At 47.7% G+C, this 25,411-nt stretch overlaps 1 protein-coding gene across 1 annotated transcript in view; it reads right to left on the bottom strand.

Annotated features, from left to right (window-relative positions):
- Positions 1-25,411, bottom strand: part of LOC146188313 (uncharacterized) — a 98,440-nt gene that overhangs the window by 49,249 nt on the left and 23,780 nt on the right. The window contains exon 3 of the mRNA XM_084605026.1: positions 22,068-22,217. Within this exon, the coding sequence (XP_084461152.1) occupies positions 22,068-22,217 (150 nt within the window). The remainder of the gene's footprint in view (positions 1-22,067; positions 22,218-25,411) is intronic.

Below are 25,411 nucleotides of genomic sequence, written 5' to 3'. Positions count from 1 at the left end.
GAGAGGGCCGCCAAGGTGCGTAATAGGGTGGCGTAGGCTGAGCCGTCGTCACGGCGTTGATGTGGTTGTAGGGCGGTGCCAGTTGGGGCGGCGGATCAAAAGGAGGCGGTGGCGCTGCGACGTGTGCGTAAGTCGCTGCTGGGCGGGGTGCAGGAGGGTCGGACGTCAAAGGTCGGGTGATTGTTGCCAGCTCATCTTTAATGATGTTGCGGAGACCGGCGTCATTAGAAGGTACCGAAGAATGATCGCACCCGTGTCGACAGACAGGCTTGAGGGCTTGGAGCTCCTCCCGGATGATGGCGCGAATCAGTGCCCGCAGATCCAGGTCAGCAGAGGTCGGGCCAGTAGCAATGCCGGCTCGGGAGGACTGCAGCTGGTCGATGCGTTGGTAGGTCGCAATAATGGCGTCAACAGTAGAAGGATTCTGGGCAATTAGGGTGTTATAAGCCACAAAATTCCTTTCAAGATGTGGTGTACGCGTTCAAGTTCCGGCATGGTGGGACTAATACGCCGGCAAAGTGCAAGTATGGCCTCTATGTAAGATGCGTACGACGCACCGGGACTTCGGAGGCGAGAGGCGAGCTGTTCTTCGTGACCTTACTCCGAACTGCTGGGTCCGCAAAATATTGGCCGAACTGCTGCTTGAATGTGGTCAAGTTAGTGGTGTGGGGTTCGCGGTTAATAAACCAGGTTCTGGCGACCTCAATGAGGTAGAAAGAAACACTCAGAAATTTTAGAGCATCGTCCCACCGGTTGTAGTTACTGCAGCGTTCGTAGGTGTCCAGCCAGTCATCGACGTCTTCATCGCGACGACCAGCGAACAGCGGCGGGACGCGTTATCGTGTGGGCACAGTTGGAGGGGGTGGTACAGCCAAGGTAGAGGGTCCTGCCGATTCGTGGGTACACTCGGTAGACATAACGATGGTGGCAGGTGGTAAACAGCGACCGGAACGTAGCTCCAGCAAGAGGCAGGGCACAAAACAGCAAGGGGATCAAGTCTCACCTCCACCACTTGTGGAAGAAGGCCAGGTCGAGACGGCAAGGTCGAGACGGCAAGGCAAGGTATGCCGTGTCTGGCATTTATTCCGATGGACAAAACCCAAACGCTTGCCGGAGCCGGCGCCGCGGGACGATGATGATGGTATGTACAAGAGGAAGAAGATCATGGTATGTACAAATGAAAGAAGATCCGTGGAGGGCTCACAATATTCATAAAAATTAAATTTTTAAATGTCCTTTTCGCATGCTGTAATCTCTTAGCAGTTAGGTTTCCATGGCCAGGCTTCCTCTCTCTTGTCTTTTTTGCTTTTTTATAATCATTCACTGTCATATTTGCAGTTAGTATAGCATTGCTGCGCATACAATAAAAACTCGGAGTACTATAAATATCAGGGACGACGTGCTAGCCTCATTACGTTTGATCATTCTAGTTGGGAGAGCTTTCTGCTTCATACCAGATGAAGACATTTGTAAATGTGTCCTGCCTAAACACTGCCTCACGTAAGCCGAGAAAGACCTAAGTCTCTATTTTTGTTTTATACTGCGATACAAGATATCAAACGCGCTCTATTCCACGGAAGGCAACATAGCCACTGAATTTGCAAGAACGGTTACACTGACCACATCCATAGCCCTCGTTGTTATTGCGTGCAGTGTTTTTTTTTTGCACTTGGTACTATGTATAAACATTTAGGCTCTAGGTCTGCAAGTAAATTATGGCTCGCATTATTATTGCTTTGTGAAACAAGTGAAGCAGTATGAGAAAACAAAACATTGCAAAACGGCGTGTTGTCCCTTGCGCGCATGTGGCGGCATAATTTTGTACTTAGCACGGACACAGCAGCACCGGTGTCAACAAGGGCAACGACATTGATGCCCTCCACGGAAACAGTTATCAAATTCGGCGGCGAAAACTGAGGGCTTAGATCTTCTTTGAAAACGCAGGCCTTGCGTCCGGAGCTGCGAACACTAGTTTTCCTGCGGCGGAGTTCAACGACGGTGCATGAGAGATACCGAGCGGCGACGCAGAGATGGAGATCGGCGACGAACAGATGAATGGTATTTGGAGTCGGTGGGCTCGGAAGTAGGGGTTCTGGTAACATGCCGTGGAGGCGGGTCGTAAGCGTATTCTCGGTGGTCAGCTTCGCCAAAAGAGGTCATGACGCGGCAGCTTTAGTGACGCATTACGTGTCCAGCGATGCCACAGGCGTAGCAAATTGACATGTTGTCTGGTATTCGCCATGGTTGGAAACTTGGGGGGTTCGGGTGAACAGCAGGAGTGGGGATGACTCGAGGGGGAGACATAAAAGGAGGAAACATTGGCGGTGGCTGTCGGATTATTTCAGCGTAAGTAAGCGGCGCTGTAATAAGATGCGCAGCAGCAGGAGGCGCTGTAGCGGGAGGCGCTGCAACTGCAGAGACTGCAACAGTAGGCGGATGACAAACTGACGGCATGGCCTCGGACACTTGCTCTCGGATCAGATGTTGAAGTGTCGGTGCCAAATTTGATGGCGGGTTCGGAACAGACGGAAGCAGTGACAGCCGCCGGGGACCTCCTCACGGACGAACTGTTGGAGCTGGAGTAGGAGAGAATTGCTGACTTCGTTCGTTACGTCGATGTCATGACCTGTGTTGAGTACAGCCGAGTGGAGACTCGCACTCGGCGCAGTTCGTCATAACTCTGGCAGATATTGATGATCTCGCTGACAGAGGTTGGGCATTTGGCTGCAAGCATGTTGAAGGTGTCTAGCTCAGTGCACTTAAGCACACGCTTGATGCGCTCAGTCTCTGTCATTGATGCATTGACGCACTTGCATAGATCGAGAATGTCTTCAATATCGCTGATGAAGCTTTCACCGAGCTGTTGGGTGCGAGAGGTGCTGTTCAGCGCGAAGTTTGCTTATGGCCCCGAAGATGTCAATAAAAGATGTCTTGAACGGGGACAAGGTGACGAAGTTCGATTCGTGGTTTTCAAACCAAAGGTTCACACATCCGTCAAGTAGAAAACGACATTTGTCAGCTCCATGCCGTCGTCCCACCGGTTGTGAGCGCTCACCCGTTCGTAAGAGGACAGCCAGAGTATGGTCGTCCGTGCCATTGAAAATGACGGGATCCTGTTGAAGAAGCGCACCGAGACAGGTTGCGGGGAGCGAAGCAGTTGGTTGGCTGGCATCATCTGGCATCGCGGTAGCCAGGTACGGCTGCGTAGCTCCAGGATCAGTCCTGGCGAACCCCACCATTTTATTCATTTATACAATATACTCCTAAGGGACCTCAGTTCGAGGGTATTACCGGGGCGATGCAGGCATATAATCAAAGGTAAACAAATAAACCACAATTACAAGAAAACAACAAAACAGATAAAAGCATATGAATATTTGCAAAAACACTAACTTAAACATTGAAGTTTAAAAGAGGAAAAAAAACATGAACAGAGCGGCAGACAGTAACGTAGATATAAGTTATACAATGTCTCATAATTAACGGCATGAAAATAAAACGAGAACTATCATTACCAGAAATACAAGACAGCAACCTAATGCACTGGTAAGTTAACAATGAACACAAACATTTTAAGCAGAGGTAGTGCCAGCCACTAGATTATAAAATTTGTCCGCATCAGTGACGGTAGCAACATGTGAAGGCAGAGCGTTCCAGACAGTTGTAGTACGTGGTATGAATGAATTTGCATAGTTAGATGTACGACATGACAAGCGCTTAACTTTAGATGGATGGTCGCGGCGGTCAAAAATGGAAGGAGGCGAAGAAAAAAAGTCATTATGAAACGTCGAGTGATGATCCAGTTTGTGAAAAAGGCATAAACTTGCATGCTTACGACGAGGACATAGATTCTGATGTTCGGCGCGTTTCTTCAAGGCTGTGATGCTGCTATGACGCGAATAATCAGAGAAGATAAATCGAACTGCGCGATCCTGTATTGATTCGATTTTACTTATTAAGTATGCTTGGTGAGGGTCCCATATAGCCGAAATATATTCAATTTTAGGTCGAATAAGAGTGGTATTAGCACGTAATCGGAAGTGGGAGGGAGCGTGCTTTAGAGTATGTTTTAAGAGACCTAAAGACCGATTACCGGATGCAAGAATAAAGTTAATATGGAGGTTCCTAGATTTGAAAGAAGGGGAAGACCGAGATATTTATACGTGGTTACCAACTCATAGTTGGTGGAACAGCGCGAAAAGACGAAACACACAAGAAGAGACGCACAACAAACGAGCGCTTGTGTGTTTCGTCTTTTCGCGCTGTTCCACCCGCTATGCAATTGTACCAACTCGCCCAACCGTCCATGTTACCAACTCAAATGGAGTGTTTAAGGAATACGCTGTTTGAAATCTGGGTATTCGGTTAGTAAAACACATACATTTTGTTTTAGAAAGGTTAAGTTGCTTAAGCTAAGTAGAGCACCATGCTGTTACTGTGTCGAGGTCTGATTGAAGAGCTAGGCGTCGCTAGTATAAAGTTTGCGATAAGTCCTACGAGTGATCTGCCGGCTTTAATTTGGTGTCTTGAGGACGAAGCCAACCGAAACACAAGGAAACCATGAATGGCACACATTTTTATGTGCGGCCGCATTACTGCGAAGCTTAACGCGCAGTAGCGCATATCGCGAAGGATTCCACCCGCGCGCTTGTATTTCTACAATGTTCCCGGTTATACTGGCAACTGTCCGCGAATCTACGCCGCTTTTAAATTGAGTGCTGACGAGTGAAACGGGCATCCTTTTTTCTATGACCGACTAGCACATTTGCTTTTATCGGCGCCGCCAGTTGCTTAGAACTTTTGTGGACGCAAGTGAGCCTAATAAAGAATTAATTCTAATGCTAATATGCCTGTCTCCTAATTTGGTGCCTACAACCTTACCACCACTACGTGCCATTAGCTTCTGTGAAAACATCTACTAAATTATTGATATAGAGTAAAAAGGAATGTGGCCCGGGCACACATCCTTGCAGAACACCAGCTGCAACTTGACAAACACTAGAACAATAATTTCTGATAACAACATACCCATTGATTAATGCCAAAACGGAGACCTATACACGCTAACGTTTTTACTACCTCTTCATGTTGTGCCTTGTCAAAAGCCTTGTGATAGTCTAAAAACAAAACATCGACTTGTCGAGACATATCTAATATTTGCTAAAATTCATGTACTGTAGTCACTAGTTGTGTTACAGTACAGAGACCTCTCCCGAAATTGTGAAGTAATGAATAAACCTTGCAACAAAGTGCTCTAAATATTAAGGTGAAAGCGTTTAATGGCTCATACTCTAGTGGAAAAAATATTGTCCCGCTTTTTCGGCGGCTCTGATTGGCCGACGCAGGATGACGTCGTAGAGGTCTCGACAAACCACAGAGCACCTTCGCAGTATGCGCAAATGAGTGCCTTATATGGCCACATACCAATGAATAATCAATTACTAATAATAGCTATATAATTATTTACAAATTAACAACTAAATAAGTAATTCATTGATCAACTAGTGAATGAAAAATCAAATGTGCATATAATGAATTACTTAGCTAAATATTGATTATTTATTACTAATTAGTGCCAGTTGCGTAGCAGAATCCGTCACTAAGGCTTTCGCTTTCACTGTTTTAGTCGCTAAAATCCCTGATACGTTTTTCTAATAAGTGGTCATGATTGATACTGGACGGTAGTTTGATACAAGTAAACTGTCTCCTTTTTGTGAATTGACACTACTCGCGCGTTTTTCCAATCCGAGGGTATCTTCCTTCTTAATAATGCTATCGCAAAAAATGGTAGGAAATTCAGCCATGTACTCAGCATGACGACTCAAAACTTGATTTGGAATACGGTTAGGACGGGCCCGGTGTTAACATTTACCAGTATTCCCAAAACACCCTCCTGGGTAGTTACAAGATTGTTGATCAAACCTCTTTTCCTGCCGCTAGATTCGAACTGATCAGGATGTAAATAAACACTCTGAAAGTAAATTTGAACTCTCCTAATTTTATGTGCATTGGATAAAATTATATAGTTACCTTCTATCTTTTCTATTTCAAGTTTAGTTTTTCTTAAATACAACCAGATTTATGCCGGTCACTTGAGGTAAAATCTGCAAGGCTATGATTATTGTATTCATCTCTAGCAAGTTTCACTATATATTATCAGTTTCATTTTAGGTCTGCGAACAGTTGTGTTGTTACTTTATCCTTTCACTAATTTCCTTGATTTTACGTTCAGTGAATAACATCTCTGGTGGTCCACGAATTTCTTCTCCGCTTCCTGAGCTGCTATAGAAGAACTAAGGTAATAAAACAGAATTTCATGACCTCAAAAAACGTCTGCCAATAAATATTAACATCATCACTGGTTATAAGGAGGTGCATTTTAAGGTAATCAATTCCTTCAACTTCATTTCCTTGGCTGAAGTATCGAACTGTTTTATTACTATAAGATGTATCAGCTCAGACAGAAGACGTGTTCCCACTGAAGGATATCAGATTGTGGTCAGAAATACCTGGCTCAACCATTACCGTTCCCTATTGGAACAAAGCATGAATAAATAAAAGGTCTAATAAATATTTTACCTCCTCTGTTACAATCGGTCACAGCTTGTTGGAGGCTCAGAGTCAGCATCATGTCTAAAACCATGTTGCAAGAAGCAGGGTGTGCAGAATAAAGTTGATTCCAAATAATAGTGAGGAGAATAACGCAAAATGCAATGATTACATTTTCCCGTAGCTTTAAAAGAAAGTCGTGCAGTTTTTATATGTATGAATCATTAGAATCCTGATAACGGTAAACAGAGCGCATAAGAAATAAAAATTAGCAGTCACATTTAAAAGCAAACTTTGATGGTCAATCATTTTAGCGAAGTACTGGAAGTAGCAGGCGATTATGTCTACTTAGGACAGGTAGTAACCGCAGATCCGGACCATGAAAAGGAAATAACAAGAAGAATAAGGTTGGGATGGAGCTCATTTGGCAAGCACTCGCAGGTTATGCTTAGTAGCTTACCGGTATCGCTCAAGAGGAAAGTATACAACAGTTGCATCTTACCTGTACTCACCTATGGGGCTGAAACATGGAGGCTAACCAAGAGAGTTCCACTTAAGTTGAGGACAACCCAGAGGGCTATGGAACGAAAAATGGCCGGGGTAACATTAGGAGATAGGAAGCGTGCAGAGTGGGTCAGAGAAATAACTCAAGTTACCGACATTCTAGTGGAAATTAAGAAGAAATGGGTTTGGGCAGGCCATGCAGTGCAAAGAGCGGATAACCGATTTTCGCTTAGGGTAACAAACTGGATTCCAAGAGAAGGAAAGCGTAGTAAGGGGCGGCAGAAAGTTAGGTGGGCGGATGAGGCTAAGAAGTTCGCGGGGGTCAAGTGGATGCAGCTAGCACAGAACCGGGTTAAGTGGAGAAATCTGGGAGAGGCCTTCGCCCTGCAGTGGGTATAGTCAGGCTGATGATGATGATGTTGATTCGAGCGGATAAAAGAAAGTCAACGCGAGATTTTGTACCTACCTCTATCCCACCATCGCGAGAACTCTTATCCTATCTGAGCATAAGGTAACCGGGTGGTACTATCTCGTCGCTTCGAATTGCGCCATCTAACATTGTTTCGGAGATAAGACAAACATGCGGGATATGCAGAGCAGAATACCTTCTAGTTCCTCAGTTTTGTTTACAATTCTTCTTGAATTTAAAGAGCAAGCGGGGCTGATGATATTTTAATGGCTTGTTTGGGTGAGGTGATCTGTTCATTTTCTCCGCTGGTTTACGGGTATTCAATTTGTCCCAAGTGTGAAGCTGGTCGTGAATATTGTTACGAAGATGATCGGCAGTGGCGTGACACGAGCCCTCAGGCTACGCCAGACATTAAATCATCGTTCATCCTGTCACCATGTGCCGTTTCTTTGCTTGCCACCACGTAACATTATGGATGGAGGTGCGGCGTATATCATCCCCATCTTCGCCTTGGAGCATCGATGCCATCTATAAACCGGGACAATCGACCGAGGGCCCTGGGACATCGCCGAGCAGCTTCGCCCTAGCCCTTCCTGCCCAGACCCCACCAACTACCACCGCCCAGCCCCCAGCCCGGATCGGAAAACAAGGAGAACAGACAGACTAACCAGACCCGAAACGAAGGACCCGAAAGGCTAGAAGGACCCAAAGGAACCGGACATCTACACGAAACCCCTCCCAGCAGCTCGTCACGACTTCGAGCCATCGGTTCCATGGACTCTGGTGGCAAATGGTTGAACAGCTCCATGGGAGGCGGATCACCCAAGCATCATCGCGTTCATCGTGGTCGTGAATATTGTTACGAAGATCGTCAGTGGCGCGAGAGGAGCCCTCACGCTAGGCTAGACATTAAATCATCATTCATCCTGTCACCATATTGTGCCGTTTCTTTGCTCGCCACCATTTAACATTTTGGTTGGAGGTGCGGCGTATGTCATCTCCATCTTCGGCGTGGAGCATCGATTCCACCTCTAAGCCGGCACCGTCGCACGAGGGCTCCGGGACATCGCCGAGCAGCTTCGCCCCAGCCCTTCCTGCCCAGACCCGACCAACTACCACCGCCCAGCCCCCAGCCCGGATCGGAAAAGAAGGAGAACAGACAGACCAACCAGACCCGAAACGAAGGACCCGAATGGCCAGAAGGACCCAAAGAAACCGGAAATCTACACGCAACCCCCGCCCAGCAGCTTGTCGCGATCTCGAGCCATCGGTTCCATGGACTCTGTAACGGATGGTTGCACAACTCCAGGGGAGGTAGATCACCCAAGCATCATCGTGTTCATCGTCATCGTGGTGGCAAGCGCATCATTATCTTCTATCCTTTCTTGAACATCTACACCATAATGTCACCATCGACTTCAACGAAACTATCGGGACAATCGCTCGGTGGCCCCGGGAAGTGTTAAGAATAAGATCGGCAGTGAGGTGGATAGGAGCCCTCGCGCTAGGCCAGACAATAAACCATCGTTCATCCTGTCATCATGTTGTGCCGTTTCTTTGTTTGCTACCACGCAACAATATGCAGCTTATCCTTCACCAGTGGAACATTTTTGCTTCTCTCTTTATCTGCTTTCGCGCTGCTCCGAGCAACCTTCGCTTGAGGAGCATGTCAGTGCAGTAGCCGTACTGAAAAAAAATGCGATTTCCCTTCAAAAATTGAGCATTATGAAGGATTGCTTGATTCTGCGTAAATTCTTGGAAGTGCACAATTATTGGTCTCTACGCAACAGCCTTTCCCAGGAGATGTACCCGAGCTACTGATGAACAACTTACTCCCAGTTGTTGTTCAAACACTTCTTTAATAACACCGGCATTAGAAGGGGCTCTAATTAATTAGGCATGTCAGAATTCCGAAGATGACACACTTAGACTGTTGGCTGCGGTCTTCGAAGTCAAGTATTATTGAATGCCTGCACTTAACGGTATTTTGGATCCTAGATTCACATGTAGTCACAGCGTCGGTTGCAGTAGACTTTGTTTGCATGCCTTTTACTATTTTTTTATCAACTGCTCTATTCTTTTCCAACAATAAACATAATTATTTGCCTTTTCAGTAATTTAAAGACAACCATTTAAGGAGGCAATTTCTTTGGTAAAGGCATGCTGCCTCTCCAGCAAAAACTGTAACATGTGCTCAATGAAGGTCCCAGGTTTGCTTCTACATCGCCACATGCAATCAATTTGTGAGCATAGAAACATTTGTAAGCAATACTCATGCATGTATGAGGACATGCACGGCAGAATCGCGAGGAATATATTGTAGCACTCTTGATGTCACGACGTAAGGCAACGCTACTGCGACCGAACAACAGTACACCCGAGCCAGACAGCAACTCCGCTACCACACATTTCTTCGTCCTCCTACACTCTCAGCTCCTCTTCTTCATCCATCTAGTCTGCAACATTTACCCCTCCTTTCCCAAACAAAGCTCTCCGGGCGAGTCAGATGTTGTCACGATTGTGACACTTCTTCAGGCGGGCGACATGCGTAACCTCAGTGTTCACCAAACGTCGTCCACTGGCCGTAAGGCGTGCAATCCGGTAGTTTAGTTCGCCGAGTCGCTCTAAAATTACACATGGGCCGTTGTAGCGTGCCAGCATTTTCTGGTGTAAGCCGCGCTTCCTGATAGGTTTCCAAAGCCAGACTAGGTCACCGGGGAGGTAGGTGATCTGGCAATGATGATCGTCATAGCGATCTTTTGATCTGTCTTGCGATGACAAAGTCCGCAATCGGGCTATCCGCCGCGCTTCTTCAGCCAGGCAGAGAGGTTCTGTTAAACACGGGTCGTCGTCAGTGGAAAATGAGAGGATAGAATCGATGGTATGTCGGGGAGAGCGGGCGCACAGGAGGAAGAACGGACTGTATCGTGTGGTCTTATGGCTGGCAGTGTTGAATGTGTATGTGAGTAACGGGGAACACAGTCCCAGTTTTTCTTTCTCACAAGAATTATTGGAGCAGCCCATCGACATCACTACTCTTAAATGGCGCCCTGCTTCAACAGTTCACGAAACTGATCATTCATTACCTTGCGCTCGGATGGCGCCACACGATACGGTGTTTGGCGATTAGAAATCGAAAACTGATGAATACTTCGATAAACGATCTTCTGGAGCATCACGGTCTGTGGCATTAAGGGAATGACTAATCATACCACGCAGCTCAACATTCACTGGGGATGCTGCCACATGCCGCTCTGGTAGAATCGTAACCAAGGGCACCGATACGGACCGGTCACCACTACAAGACGCCAGTTTCACGCCATTTGCTAAACGTACTGGCTGTGTGGAGCAGTTTATGATCCACAATCGCGTGCGGACCTGGGTTATCGACACCAAACAATGAGAAACCAGAAGGGATGTCTTCACGCAGTTCGAATAATTAGGCGTCACGGTCGAATCAAATACTTTGGTCGCACGACGAGAACACGAAACCGGAATGCACTGCACACACATCGGGGGCACAACGGTATCGTCGCACACGCAAAACAAGTCATCACGAACAAGAGGTTCGTCGAAGAACTCAGGCAGAAGGCACCCTTCAACACTGATTTCGCCCATGCGGCGGTTACGGTTGCGCCACACAAGCGAAGAAAATCGATACCAAGAATTACATCATGTGTAGAGTGAGGCAGTACGACGAATTATGCTGGAAACCTGGTTCCTCCAAGACATACCTTGGCGCTACATACTCCAACAGGGTACAGCAAATAGTCACTAACGGTATGGAAGTTAGCATTTCCGTTCCAAGAAAACGTTACTTTCGGTCCCAGCAAGCTTTAAAACGATAAGGTCATATTCGAAATGGTTGCACCCTTGTGTACTAACGCCATTGTGAAAATACCGTCCGCTGACACACAGATCCTATTTTTCAGCATAGTCATAGCAGGAGGTATTTACGCGAGCAGCGATCGTTCTACGGCGGCTTCACCTCCATCGGCCGCGGCGCCTAGTTTTCCGCAGGTGGGGACTGGGAGCGACGCCGCGGAGACGGCGACGCGGGCCCGAAATAGGAAGCTGGGGAGTGGCTGCGCACGCAACCGGGCTGAAACTGGCCGTGAGGAGGAGGTGACCAGTATCGATGGGAATCAATTGGGTGATTACTGTAATCCCTTTGATCGCTGTGGTTGGTCATACCGTGTTGTCGGACGACGGCGGCATTTTCGTGAGATATGGCCCGGGATACGGCACCGGTGCCAGATGGGAGCAGGGCGAAGAGAAGGTTGGCCCTGAAAGTACTCGATGTCAGAGTGTCGATAAGAACTAAGGTCGCGCTGATCTGTAAACTTGGATGGTCGCCTAGGTCTTCGTGGGCGGAGGTCGTTACACTGATTAGGATGCCTCGAAAAAGCAGGGCTTCTGAACTGTTGCTGCGGTATTTCGTTGGTAGAGGCAGGGTGTGCTGTGTGAACAGAAGGGTACTCAGAAGGGTACTCAAATTGATGTTTTATCACTGCCATCGTATTAACTGTCACTAACTCTCATTGTCATAATTACAATCTTTACTCACAGCAATTATCGCCATCACTATCACTACTATCAACAATTATCATCATCAATATCACTAATTAAACTAAGGTCATTGTACCACGCCGGTGTGGCGCAGTGGTTACGGCACTCGACTACTGTTCCCAAGGAAGCGGGATTGAATCCCGTCTTTGGCGTCCGCTTTTCGATGCCGCCGGAAAGCAATGCGTCCGTGGACTGTGCGATGTCAGTGCATGTTAATTAACCCCATGGTGGTTAACATTTTCGTAGGCCTCCACTACGGCGTCTCTCATCGCCTGAGTCGCTTTGGGATGTTAAAAGCCACAAACCAAACTAACCCAAAGTCATTGTCAGTATAATAGTCATCACCATAACTAGCCACATCGTCATCGCCATAATCATCAACAGTATCACTAACCACATTGTGATCGCTACTGTAGTGATTATCAGTATCGCTAACTACACCCTCATCCCTGCTGTCATCTTCATCTGTAAATACCACAGATATGTCCATATGAACAGTGAATAATCGTAAAGTCTTAAAGGAAGGTGGTTAAACAAGTATAGTAACATATACACTTCATATATAGGTGATTAGAGCTACTGATAATACCAGTAATATTAAAAATATAATGATAACTGCACTTACTAGGCGATATGGATAGCTTGTGTTGATGCCATATTTAAGGATAGCATTAGTAGTGATAGAGGAGGTTGTAATAGTGGTAGTAAAAGTAACAATGATAATGATAATTACCAAAATGTTACAGTGTAAGTTGTTACCATAGGCAGAATAGTAATATTAGTGGTAATGTGGTAGTGGTAGTTGTGATAGTAATACTCATAGGGCTGCTAAGAGTTATAGTTATGGTGGCATTACCAATAGTTGTTGGTGGTACTTATAATGTTGATAGTGATAATTGGTGATTTTTATGATGCAAGCATTATTATTCGGAATAATGATTGTGGTCAGTTATAGTAATAATGAATATAGTGGCGATGACAATCTTGGTAAGTATAGTTTATGAACTTTCGCTATTTCTGTTCCTAAACGGACTTCAGCGCAGACTGGTAATTTTTACCAAAGATCATTACTGCAATCACCAACTATAATATAATGCATACGGGCAGTAACTATGGTAGACAATCATTATCATTTTTATGATTATCATAATTATTATGGGCAGCTGCCATTGATAAATAAATATATATATATATATATATATATATATATATATATATATATATATATATATATATATATATATATATATATATATATATATATATATATATATATATATATATATATATATACGATGTGGCTAGTTATGATGATGACTATTATACTGAAAATCTTCCGCCCTACCTAATGATGACGTGCTGCGTGACACTCGCGGTATAACAGGTTGTTTCACATCCGCCGCTAGGGATGAGGATGGCGCTGGTGCACGTTCACATGTTTAAACCGGTTAGTGAACATGTATACAAAAGCAAGCGGAAGGGGGGAAAGCCGTCGATGTAGCTTAGTTGGAAGTGCACTGAACGCTACATTCGGAGGTCGTGGGTTCGACTCCCACCGTCGGCGTGTTGTTTTCCTTCCGCTCCGCATGTCTTGCTTTTTATTCTAATAATCAACATAAGACAACATTCCTGCAAATGTCAACCGTATAAATAATAATAAACAAAGAACGTTTGCCTTGTACTCCGAGACTGTTCGCTTCCTTAAATGTCTTATTAACGAGCCCCTCATTTGCCTTTCAATTGTCGGCTTAATAGCTTGCGAGGGTCTCGGTTCTGGCAGTCTGGAGGTCGCAATGGTACCGTAAGAGAGCTGTAGCCCAGCTGCCGACCTACCTAATGATCACGTGCTACGTGCCGCTCGCGGTATAACGGGATGTTTCACATCCGCCGCTAGCTATCAGGATGGCGCTGGTGCACGCTCACATGTTTAAATGGGTTAGTGAACATATATACTCAAGCAAGCGGAAGGGGGACAGCCGTCGATGTAGCTTAGCTGGAAGAGCACTGAACGCGACATTCGGAGGTCGTGGGTTCGACCCCCACCATCGGCGCGTTGTTTCATTGCGAAAGCACTACTACTTTCACTTTCAGCTCTTCGCGTGGCGAGGCCGCGGTAGCTACCATTGACCTTTTGCTTTACCTCTGCTATGACGTCATACCACCTGCGCGAAAACCAGGGGCCCAATGTGTGCCGTCGCGAGGCGAGGCCGCGCGTGGTGGCTGCTGCCTAATTCTTGCGCCCGCCGCGCGCGGCGCGCCTAGCGGTGTGACGTCACGCCATCTGCTGTAAAACCTGGCACGCGGCGCGCCGCCAGCCAGACGTTGCGATGCCGCCTACCATGAAAGCCGCTCGGCCGAATGCAAAGAGAAGAGAACGGCAAGCTACGGAGACCAAACAAGAGCGTGAACAGAGACTTTCTAAGCAGCGTGGCCAGTATGCCGCTCGGAGACAAGGTGCAGCCTCTACGGGAGTTACGTTTATGAGTATGCTTAACGGCATGGATGACAATACAGAAGCGAGCAGCGTATCTCTAGCTCAGCGACAACCCTATACGGAAGTTACTCTTATGAGTAGGCTCAACACCATGGATGACGATACAGAAGGAAGCAGCGTATCTCTAGTTCAACGTGCAACCTCGACAGCAGAATCTACGGAAGAATCTATCGACGAGTGTCCTGACTTTATCAGTATGCTAAACGCCATGGATAGCGATACTGCAATGAGTAGCCTATCTCTCGCGAGGACCGAACGCCGGAACACGACTAAATGGCAGAGACGGGCCCAAGAAACGCCAGAACAGCGACAGGAGCGACTCGATAAGGAACGTGCGTTTTGGGACGGGGAAAATGAAAGCCGAAGAAAACTGCATAACCCCACGTCCGATCACTGCATAACCACAAGTCCAATCACATGCACCACCACCAGGAACACTACCAGCTGAACTAAGCGCAGCTACAGTATTGCTTTCGCAATCACCAAGCTACACCTTCAGCCAAATGTTTCCTTCTGCTTCGCATTTAATGCTCTTTATTCCAATAATCAACATAAGACAACATTCCTCTAAATTTCTACAGTATAAATAATAAAAAAGAACGTTTGCCTTACATTCCGAGACTGTTCACTCCTTTAAATGCTTTAATTACGAGCCCCTCATTTGCCTTATATATATATATATATATATATATATATATATATATATATATATATATATATATATTGTGAAGCAGAAGATCAGCCCCTTCGCTGAACGCTGACGAAGAGGAAGAAGTGTGGAATTGCCATCACGCAGATTATGTTGGTCTTGATCGCCCAGCTTTCCCGCCGACCTCGACGCAATCCTCGACGTACTTCTGCATTTGGTGAAGGTGTGACCTGATATCCCTGCCTCACGCTGGAACTTCGCACCCGCACGCTCCCAGTAACTCGTATGGCTGACGACGAACATCCCCCGGCCCCCCCGATGACCCCGCCGGTTGTCTGCTCTGGCTCCTTACACGAGTGAGACCCTGCGCTCTTCAACGGGACTGCGACACTGACTGCGGTGACTGGCTCGCTTCGTACGAGCGAGTGAGCTAATATAATAAGTGGGACGACGCCACAGAGTTAACAAATGTCACCTTTTATTTGACCGGTGTCGCCAACTTGTGGTATCGTAACCACAACTTCTGATTCATTCAAGACCAATCTTACAACCGTCTTTTGTCGTCATGCTGTACGAAAGCTCCGCGCCGAACAACGCCTGCAAGAGCGACAGCAGCGCCCTGGCGAAACATTTACAAGCTACAGTGAAGATGAGGTCCATCTGTGCAGTCGCGTCAACGCGCAGATGTCCGAGAAAGACAAGATAAAACAGATCCTGAAGGGCATCGAACATGACGCATTTCAACTGTTAACATCCCGCGAATTGACAACTGCTGCCCAAGTTGTCAACCTTTGCCAATGCTACGATGAGTTGCGCAAGCAGCGCATCGTCACTCGACCCCCTCCCGCGCCGGTCGAATCACTTTCTGGTCTCTCCTCTGCATCTGGGAGCTGCACGCTGGTGCAGCAGCTGAAAGATTTCATCCGGGAGGAGGTGGCTCGCCAGATATCACTGCTGCCCATGAACTGCGAGCTGTGCCAAAATATTGGCGCCTCTTCGGCAGGTCATCGCTGACCGCATGGCAGAGGCCCTTCCGTCTGCCCTACGCCAGCGCCCATGCCTCAGCCTGCCCCAGCTGTTCAGCCCCTCGCATATGCCGACGTTCCGGTCGCTTCACCAATGACACCCGCTCCTGTCGCACCGCTGACGTACGCTACCGTCGCTGCCCGACCACCGCCTTTGGTCTACCCTTTGGTCTACGCTACGCCTCCAACGCCTGTACAGGAATTTCTTCAAGCGCCGCAGGCTTTTATTCCACCTCGTCCGCAGCGCCGCAATACATGGCGCACCAGTGATAGCCGTCCATCTGTTAATCCTGCGGATTTGCTGGCCATATTTCCCGGTACTGCCGAAATCACACTAACGATGATTTCCTACCGCGCTGAATGTGAGCCTCCTGGCAGCCGCCCCGAAATCAGTACGCGGCTGGCGGCCCTTCTGCAAGTTTCGTCGCAGATGACCGTGCCACCTTTTCTCCCCGGCGCTCAATGTCGCCGCGTCGCCGTGCTCTATCTCCTTTAGGACGGCGTTCCAATCTTGCGCCAGAGGAAAACTGAATGGTGCAGTTCCTGAGGTAGAACTGCGCAACAAGTGAACTGTCAAAGGCCTCACGTATCTCCCGCCAATCTGCTTGAAGTTTCTGTTGAGGGCGTTGTCGTACTGGCTCTGGTTGACACCGGTGCTGCTGTTTCTGCCATGGCTGCAAGTCTGTCATTCTTGAGCAAAGTGGTGACACCAATCTCAGGATTCTCGCTGTGCGCGGCAAATGCCCAGCCTATAGAGCATATATCGGTGTGCACAGCACGAGTCGTCATTCAAGAAGTTGTGTACGCAATAGAGTTTGTCGTTTTGCCTTCCTGCTCGCATGATCTTATCTTGGGCTGGGATTTCCTGTCAGGTCATAATGCGATGATAAACTGTGCTCGTGCCGAACTGGAGATGTTTGCACTTGGCGAGCCGTCGCTGAACGTTCTTTTTTCCAAAGTTGTCGTTGCCGAAGATATTGATCTCCCTGCGTGCTCTTTCGTTCTTGTGCCCCCCGTTCGTGCTTTTTCTCGCAGTACCGATGTCCTTTTCACACCATCGCCATTGTTCCTAAACCGCAAAAGCCTTCCCCTGCCTTATGCCGTACTTTCTAATCAGCTGGCCTCACCGCGCTCTGGATTTCTAATCCGTTCTCCTTTCCCGTATCCCTGCGTCGCGGTGAATGCCTCGGCACCATCCAGCTCATTGATTCTACTCTCCCTGGTGACGCAACACCCGCTTCACAGCCCGCTGACATGGCTGCACTTACACCTCCTGTTCTTGCGCTGGACCAGTCTTCTGCCGACGTTTTCCTCCGCTCCATCGATGCCAGTCTTCCTAAACCTCAACGCTCTGAACTTCTCGCACTGCTTCATCAGTTCCGTTCTTCATTCGACTCTCATCAGCCTGCTGTGAGCCGCACATCAAGTGTTGCCCACCACATTGACGCCGGTTTCCATGCTCCTCTGCGCCAGCGCCCCTATCGAGTGTCTGCAACCGAGCGCCGAGTTATTGAAGCCCAAGTTCATACTATGCTTCAGAATGTCGTGATTGGGCCGTATAACACTCTGTGGTCCTCCACTGTTGTCCCGGTGAGGAAGAAAGATGGTTCTATACGCTTCTGCGTCGACTGCCGTCGCCTAAACAAGATCACGAGGAAAAACGTCTACCCCCTTCCGCGTATAGATGATGCATTAGACTGTTTACAAGGTGCTTAACTATTTTCTTCGCACGATTTACGATCCGGCCACTGGCAGGTGCCCATGGCTGCTGAAGATCGCCCTAAAACCGCATTTGTCACTCCCGATGGCCTCTGAATTTACCGTCATGCCTTTCGCTCTCTGTAATGCCCCTGCTATGATAGATACTATACTGCGTGGCCTGAAGCGGAAGACGTGCGTGTGTTACCTTGATGACATCGTAGTTTTCTCGCCGGACTTTGCAACCCACCTCTCTCGCCTGAAACAGGTCTTCACATGTACTGCGAACGCCAGCCTGCAGCTCAACTTGAAGAAGTGTCTTTTCGCTGCTCGTGAGCTGACCATTTTAGGCCACGTTGTGTCCAAGGAGGGTATACGTCCTGATCCCGCCAAACTTTGAGCTGTGACTGAGTTTCCGAAGCCTACTACAATCAAGCAATTAATAGGTTTTTTGGGCCTGTGCTCATACTTTCGCCATTTTATCCGGAACTTTGCTTCCATTGTCGCACCGCTAACTCAGCTGCTCAGCGATACCTCAAATATTTCGCTGTCGTCAACAGCATGCGACGACGCCTACGACACATTGCGCCGCCTCCTCACGGCCCCGCCCATCCTGCGCCATTTTGACCCTGACGCGACCAACGAAGTGCATGCAGATGCCAGTGGTGTCGGCATCGGCGTTGTGCTTGCTCAGCGCCCCTCCGGCTTCGGTGAATACGTAGTTGCTCACGCCAGCCGTGCTCTCCCAAAAGCCGAATCAAACTACTCTAACAGAAAAGGAGTGCTCTGCCATCGTCTGGGTCCTCACGAAGTTTCGCCCTCACCTTTATGGCCGTTCGTTTGATGTAGTCACGGACCATCATGCCCTCTGCTGGCTTGCATCGCTCAAGGACCCCTCCGGCCGCTTGGCACGGTGGGCTCGTCGTCTACAAGAAAATGATATCCATGTGATTTACCGATCTGGTCGCAAGCACGCAGATGCCGACGCTTTGTCTCGTTCACTGCTGCCAGCCGACTTTGCCAGCCTCTCCGTCTTGAACTCAGTGGCATCTTCGCTCAACATCAGTGACATGCCCTCCGAACTACGAAAGGATCCGTGGATCGCATCCCTTATTAACTACCTTTCCAACAATTCATCGATTACCCCTTCACGCGCCATTCGCCGTCAAGAGTCCTACTATGAGATTCGGGATGACCTCCTTTACCGGCGCACTATCATTGAAGTGGACAGAAATGGCTCCTCGTGATTCCGCGCCATCTACGGACTCAAATATGTACAGCTTTGCACGCCGATCCGCAGTTCGGTCACGCCGGAGGTTTCAAGACGTACACTCAAATTCATCTTCGCTACTATTGGCGCGGTATGTACAACTCGGTTCTAAGGTACGTCCGATCGTGGTTGACTTGCCAACACCGCAAACCTACCTCTCACCATTCGGCTGGTGAGTTACAGCCTCTCACATGCCCGATTAGACCCTTCGAGCGCATTGGAATTGACCTCTACGGCCATCTTCCATACAAAGCTGGTGGCAATCGCTGGGTCATTGTTGCCGTCGACCACCTGACGCGATATGCCGAAACGGCTGCGCTCCCAGCTGCAATAGCCCGAGATGTGGCCGGTTTCTTATTGAAGAACTTCATTCTCCGTCAGGCTTCGGGAAGGAACAGCAGTTTACATTAGGTAGCGAAGTACTGGAAGTAGTAGGCGAATATGTCTACTTAGGACAGGTAGTAACCGCAGATCCGGACCATGAAAAGGAAATAACAAGAAGAATAAGATTGGGATGGAGCGCATTTGGCAAGCACTCGCAGATTATGTCTAGCAGCTTACCGGTATCGCTTAAGAGGAAAGTATATAACAGTTGCATCTTACCTGTACTCACCTATGGCGCTGAAACGTGGAGGCTAACCAAGAGAGTTCTACTTAAGTTGAGGACAACGCAGAGGGTTATGGAACGAAAAATGGTAGGGGTAACATTAAGAGATAGGAAGCGTGCAGAGTGGGTCCGAGGAATAACTCAAGTTACCGACATTCTAGTGGAAATTAAGAAGAAATGGACATGGGCAGGACATGTAGTGCGAAGAGAGGATAACCGATGGTCGCTTAGGGTAACAAACTGGATTCCAAGGGAAGGAAAGCGTAGCAGGGGGCGGCAGAAAGTTAGGTGGGTGGATGAGATTAAGAAGTTCGCTGGGGTCAAGTGGATGCAGCTAGCACAGAACCGGGTTAAGTAGAGAAATATGGGAGAGGCCTTCGCCCTGCAGTGGGTATAGTCAGGCTGATGATGATGATGATTCTCCCTCACGGTGCTCATCGTGAATTGCTCAGCGACAGAGGCCGTGTTTTCTTATCTGACGTCGTTAAAGCCCTGCTCGCTCAGTGCGAAATCATTCAGTGCACTTGCACCGCCTACCACCCGCAAACAAACGGCCTTACTGAACGATTTAATCGCACCCTCGGTGACATGCTCGCGAAGTACGTCGGATCCAACCACATAAACTGGGACATTGTACTTCCTTATATCACCTACGCGTACAACACTGCTACGCAATCCAGCACGGGTTTCTCTCCGTTCTTTTTGCTTTACGTTCGGCATCTATCTGTGCCCCTTAATGCTGCCCTCCCCTACAACCTTGACGCATCAGAATGTACCACAGTGACCGAAGCTGGACAGCACGCAGAAGAATGCTGCCAGATTGCACGGACATTCAAAACCGACTCTCAGTGGCGCCAAAAACATCAACATGACACCAATCAGAATAATACACCACACTTCGAGCCTGGCTCGCTCGTATGGTTCTGGGTTCCATCCGGCAGCCCCGGCCTCTCAACAAAACTCATATACAAGTATCATGGGCCCTACCGCATCGTCGAGCGCACTTCACCGGTGAACTATATTGTTGAGCCGCTTACGCCAGCTTCCGATTTGCGACGCCGTGGCCGTGAAACTGTTCATGTGAAGCGCCTTAAGCCGTTCTACGATCCCATAGTATATTCGTCCCCTTAAGTCACCAGGATGGCTCCTTTTTTCATGGGAGGCATTGTGAAGAAGAAAATGGGCCCCTTCGCTGAACGCTGACGAAGAAGTGTGGAATTGCCATCGCGCAGATTGTGTTGGTTTTGATTGGCCAGCTTCCCTGCCGACCTCGACGCCGTCCTCGACGTACTTCTTATATATATATATATATATATATATATATATATATATATATATATATATATATATATATATATATATATATATATATATATATATATATATATATATATATATATATATATATATATATATATGAAGGAAAGAAGCCAACAGTCGGCGAGGCCAAGGAAAGCGTTGGGGATGGTACTTTTATGTCTTTTTTTAGTGTTTGCTTAGATAATCACAGAAATTAGTAATGTAATCTGTTTAGGGGAAAGATAATTAAACACAAAGTAGTAAAAAAAACAACGTGCCGTTGGTGGGAACCGAAGCCACGACCTCCGAATATCGCGTCCGGTGCTCTTCCAACTGAGCTACATCGGCCGCTGTCCCCCCTGCTACTTGCTTGGGTATTTATGTTGTCTGTATACGAACCTTGAGAGTGTTCACCAGCGCCACCCTCAGCCATAGCGGCGGACGTATAACGTCCTGTGTTACCGCCAGCGTCACGTAGAACGTGATCAAGAGCGAGGGCGAAAGCTGTGCTAGAACCCTGTTACGCTACCTATGGCTTCAAGACTGCCGGAACCGAGACCCCCGTAAGCTACAAGCAGATCAATTAAGGGGAAATGAGGGTGCTCGTTATAATGCATGAAGGAAAGAAGCCAACAGTCGGCGAGGCCAAGGAAAGCGTTGGGGATGGTACTTTTATGTCTTTTTTTAATGTTTGCTTAGATAATCACAGAAATTAGTAATGTAATCTGTTTAGGGGAAAGATAATTAAACACAAAGTAGAAGAAAAAACAACGTGCCGATGGTGGGAACCGAACCCATGACCTCCGAATATCGCGTCCGGTGCTCTTCCAACTTATATAGTAGGGTTTGGGTTTATTAGATGTACTAAGACTCGGAGGCTCACGGCAGGAAAAGTGCGCATAGAGCAAGGTCAAGCGCTCTGAGTTATCTTTTCATATACATCTTCATCTTTACTGGGCCTCCGGGGAGAAGACTAGCCACCCTGCTGACTTACAGCAGAGGCAAGATGGCAAGGTCGTAGTATTCCCTAAGACACTGGACATGGACAGTCTCGCGTTGGTGGAGATCACGTGAGGGCGTCGAGGGTTCCACAACATAACTGACAGAACAGATGCACTCCAGGCCACGATAGGGACCGTAATAACTGGAAAAAAAGTTTAAGGATAGTCCAGGAGTATCTAATCGAATCCAGAGCCACACAAGGCTGCCAGAGCAGAATTGTGGTGCCCTATGGTGGTTGTCGTGGCGGAATTTCTGGTGGGATTGGGTTTCTGTGGTGCAAGATCGCGCGATTTGGCGACAATTTTTTGCGTGTCAGGCAGCCTTTAGAAGCAAGGGTATACTCAAATATGTTTGGCCGGTACGGGAAGAATGGTTCCTCGTGGAGCAGAAGGGTGATGGTTGTAAAACAGATAGAACGAAGAGAAACTGGTAGTAAAAATGTGTAGCAGTAATATACGCGTATGCCACGTATGGAAGAAGGACATCCTAGTCAAAGTGGTCGCAGGAGACGTATTTAGAAAGCATGTCGCAAAGAGCACGTTAAAGCGTTCGGTGAATTTACTGGTTTGAAATGAATGGCCGTGGTGGTTCGATTAAATATGTGGCACATGTTGAGATAAAAAGACGCGTCCTCTGTCCTGAGTAGTTCACGAGGTGTACCGTGGCGAAGGACAAACTGCTGCAAATGAATGAGGCTATATCTGACGCCTTATCAGAGGGAAAGGCAGCGGCTTCTGAGTATAGCGTCAGGTGGTCGACTGCACCGATGGACCGACGGTTTCTGGTTCAGTGTACGGAGGCGGTCCGTATTAATCAATAAAGACACAATCAAAGGGCCGTGATGGGCAAGGTAACGGCTGTAAGGCCCCAACAGAACCATGAGGAGAGGACTTGCGACGTTGACAGGCGCCGCATGAGCGATTTTATTTGAGGAAGAAGTTTTACATGCCCTTCCAATAGTATAGTGAGCGTAGCCGATGGTACGTCTTGAACACTCGCGAATAACCGCACTGTGGGTCAGCGTGAAAATATCCATAAAATGGCGAGCGCAGTTGACGGGAATTACTAGCAACCATTTGTGGCCATCAGCACTGTAGTTGCAGCAATAAAGAAGGTTGTTGCGGAAAGCAAAGTGTTATGCTTAGCGGAGAAGCCGCCCGTGATGGAGGAGCAGCCGATGAATCGGAGAGAACGATAAGAGAAGCGATCGAGGGGTCTTCCCGCTACGAAGAAGGCATGTAAATAATATGAAGTGCCATCTTGGTGGCGTCCAAGATGGAAAGGCTTGCGAGGTGAACTGGAAGGGGGCAGCGAGAAATGGCATCGGCGTCTTGATGACTGCGCTAGAGCTGTAAACTACGTGGCCATCAAATTCATTTAGACGAAGAGCCGACCTGGTAAGACGGCCGGATGGGTCATTCATGGAGGAAAGCCAGCGCACCTAGCTTCCCTCCTCCCCGCCTCTGCATCAAATGTTGGATGGGGATGTATTAGGAGTAGTGATACTCGATCGAGAAGCAAGACAGGAACAGTCCGCGTACAGCTAGGTTAAGCGCGAACAAACACCGATGACGATACCACTAATGACAGCACGCAGAAACTAAATATTTTAATATAAATTTTCACCTTTACAATATATATATATATATATATATATATATATAATATATATATATATATATATATATATATATATAATATATATATATATACCTGGTGTGGCAGGGTACCCCGGTTTACAATGGTACTGGATTCCCCCGGCCTGGTGCTCGACTGTTTGGGACGGAAAACCTGGAAAAGGGGTAAACAAAGACCAAATAATAGGTTTTCCCGCACGACACAAACTTATAGTTGTCCGTTCGCGGAACGAATCACTGGCCCATCGGCGAAGCGTTACATATATAGATATATAACCATAAGTAAAAAAAGCTTCACACTGAAAAGTTTTATTTGCAGTCGACATTTCGGCAGGAACCCTGTATTTCTCAATATTATTTCTTACGTGGTGACAAGCAAAGAGGCGGCACAACATGGCGACAGGATGAACGATAATTAATGTCTAGACAAGCGCGAGGCCTCCTCTCGCGCCACTGCCAATCTTCTTCGCAACACCACCCGGGGCCGCAGAGCGATCGTCCTGATCGGTTCACTTGAAGTTGATGATCACGTGACGGTAAGGATGTTCTAGAAAAGATAGAAAAGAATGATGTGATTGCCTCCACGATGACGATGACCATGATGATGCTTGGGTGATCCGCCTCCCCTGGAGCTGTTCAACCATCCCTCACCAGAGTCCATGGGACTGACAACTCGAGGTCACCACGAGCGTCTGGGCGTGGGTTGCGTGTACATGTCCGGTTCCTTTGGGGTTCTTTGTCTCGGGTCTGGCTGGTCTGTCTGTTCTCCTTGTCTTCAGATCCGGGCTGGGGGCTGGGCGGTTGTAGTTGGTCGGGTCTGGGCAGGAGGGGCTGGGGCGAAGCTGCTCGGCGGTGTAACAGGGCTCTCAGCCGATGGTCCCGGCTTACAGATGGCGTCGATGCTCCAAGGTTAGAGTGGGGATGACGTACCCCGCACCTCCACCAAAATGTTACGTGGTGACAAGCAAAGTGACGGCACAACATGGCGACAGGATGAACGATGATTTAATTTCTGGCATAGCGCCAGGGCTCCTCTCGCGCCACTGCCGATCGTCTTCTTCGCAACAATATATATAAAGGAGCGAACAGTATAAGAGTGCAAGGCTAACACTGGGTTTCTTTCTACTATTTTTATGTTTATACTGTTGGCATTGAACAAATTCGTCTTATGGTGATTATTGCGATAACGAACAATAAATGCTAAGCAGAGGGAAAAACAACATGCTGATGGTCTGACGGTGAGAGTCGAATATACGATCTCCGAACGTCGCGTCCAGTACTCTTCCAACTGAGCTACATCGACTTTTGTTTCTTTATTGCCCAATTTATTATCAAATTTTTACACATAAAGAACATTACTCGACACACACACGCACACACACACACAGAATATTACGCGACAAATACACAACATGTGTTAAAACCACGCAATTTGGGTTGCGTGATCCATTACAAATCAGTCATCTGCAGCAACACTTCCGTTCTCGGAAGCCCCTCAGCACTTCGTCTTGTGACTTGGGAACTTCAATAACATTCGCAATGGCTTCGCGAATGTACTGCCGTATTTTCCTCGCATCAACGTCTGCATGCCTAAAAGCCTTTCTGGATCACCAGATACTGTGCAGGCCCAATAGCATGATCATGTCCAGCGGTAGCCCATCATCATCTTCAATTGGTTTGGTTTGGTTTGGTTTGTGGG

Source organism: Amblyomma maculatum, chromosome 5, assembly GCF_055883805.1.
Source record: "Amblyomma maculatum isolate TAMU_Amacu chromosome 5, ASM5588380v1, whole genome shotgun sequence".
In the NCBI taxonomy this organism is placed as follows: Eukaryota; Metazoa; Arthropoda; class Arachnida; order Ixodida; family Ixodidae; genus Amblyomma; species Amblyomma maculatum.
This window is presented reverse-complemented; position numbering and strand designations above follow the sequence as displayed.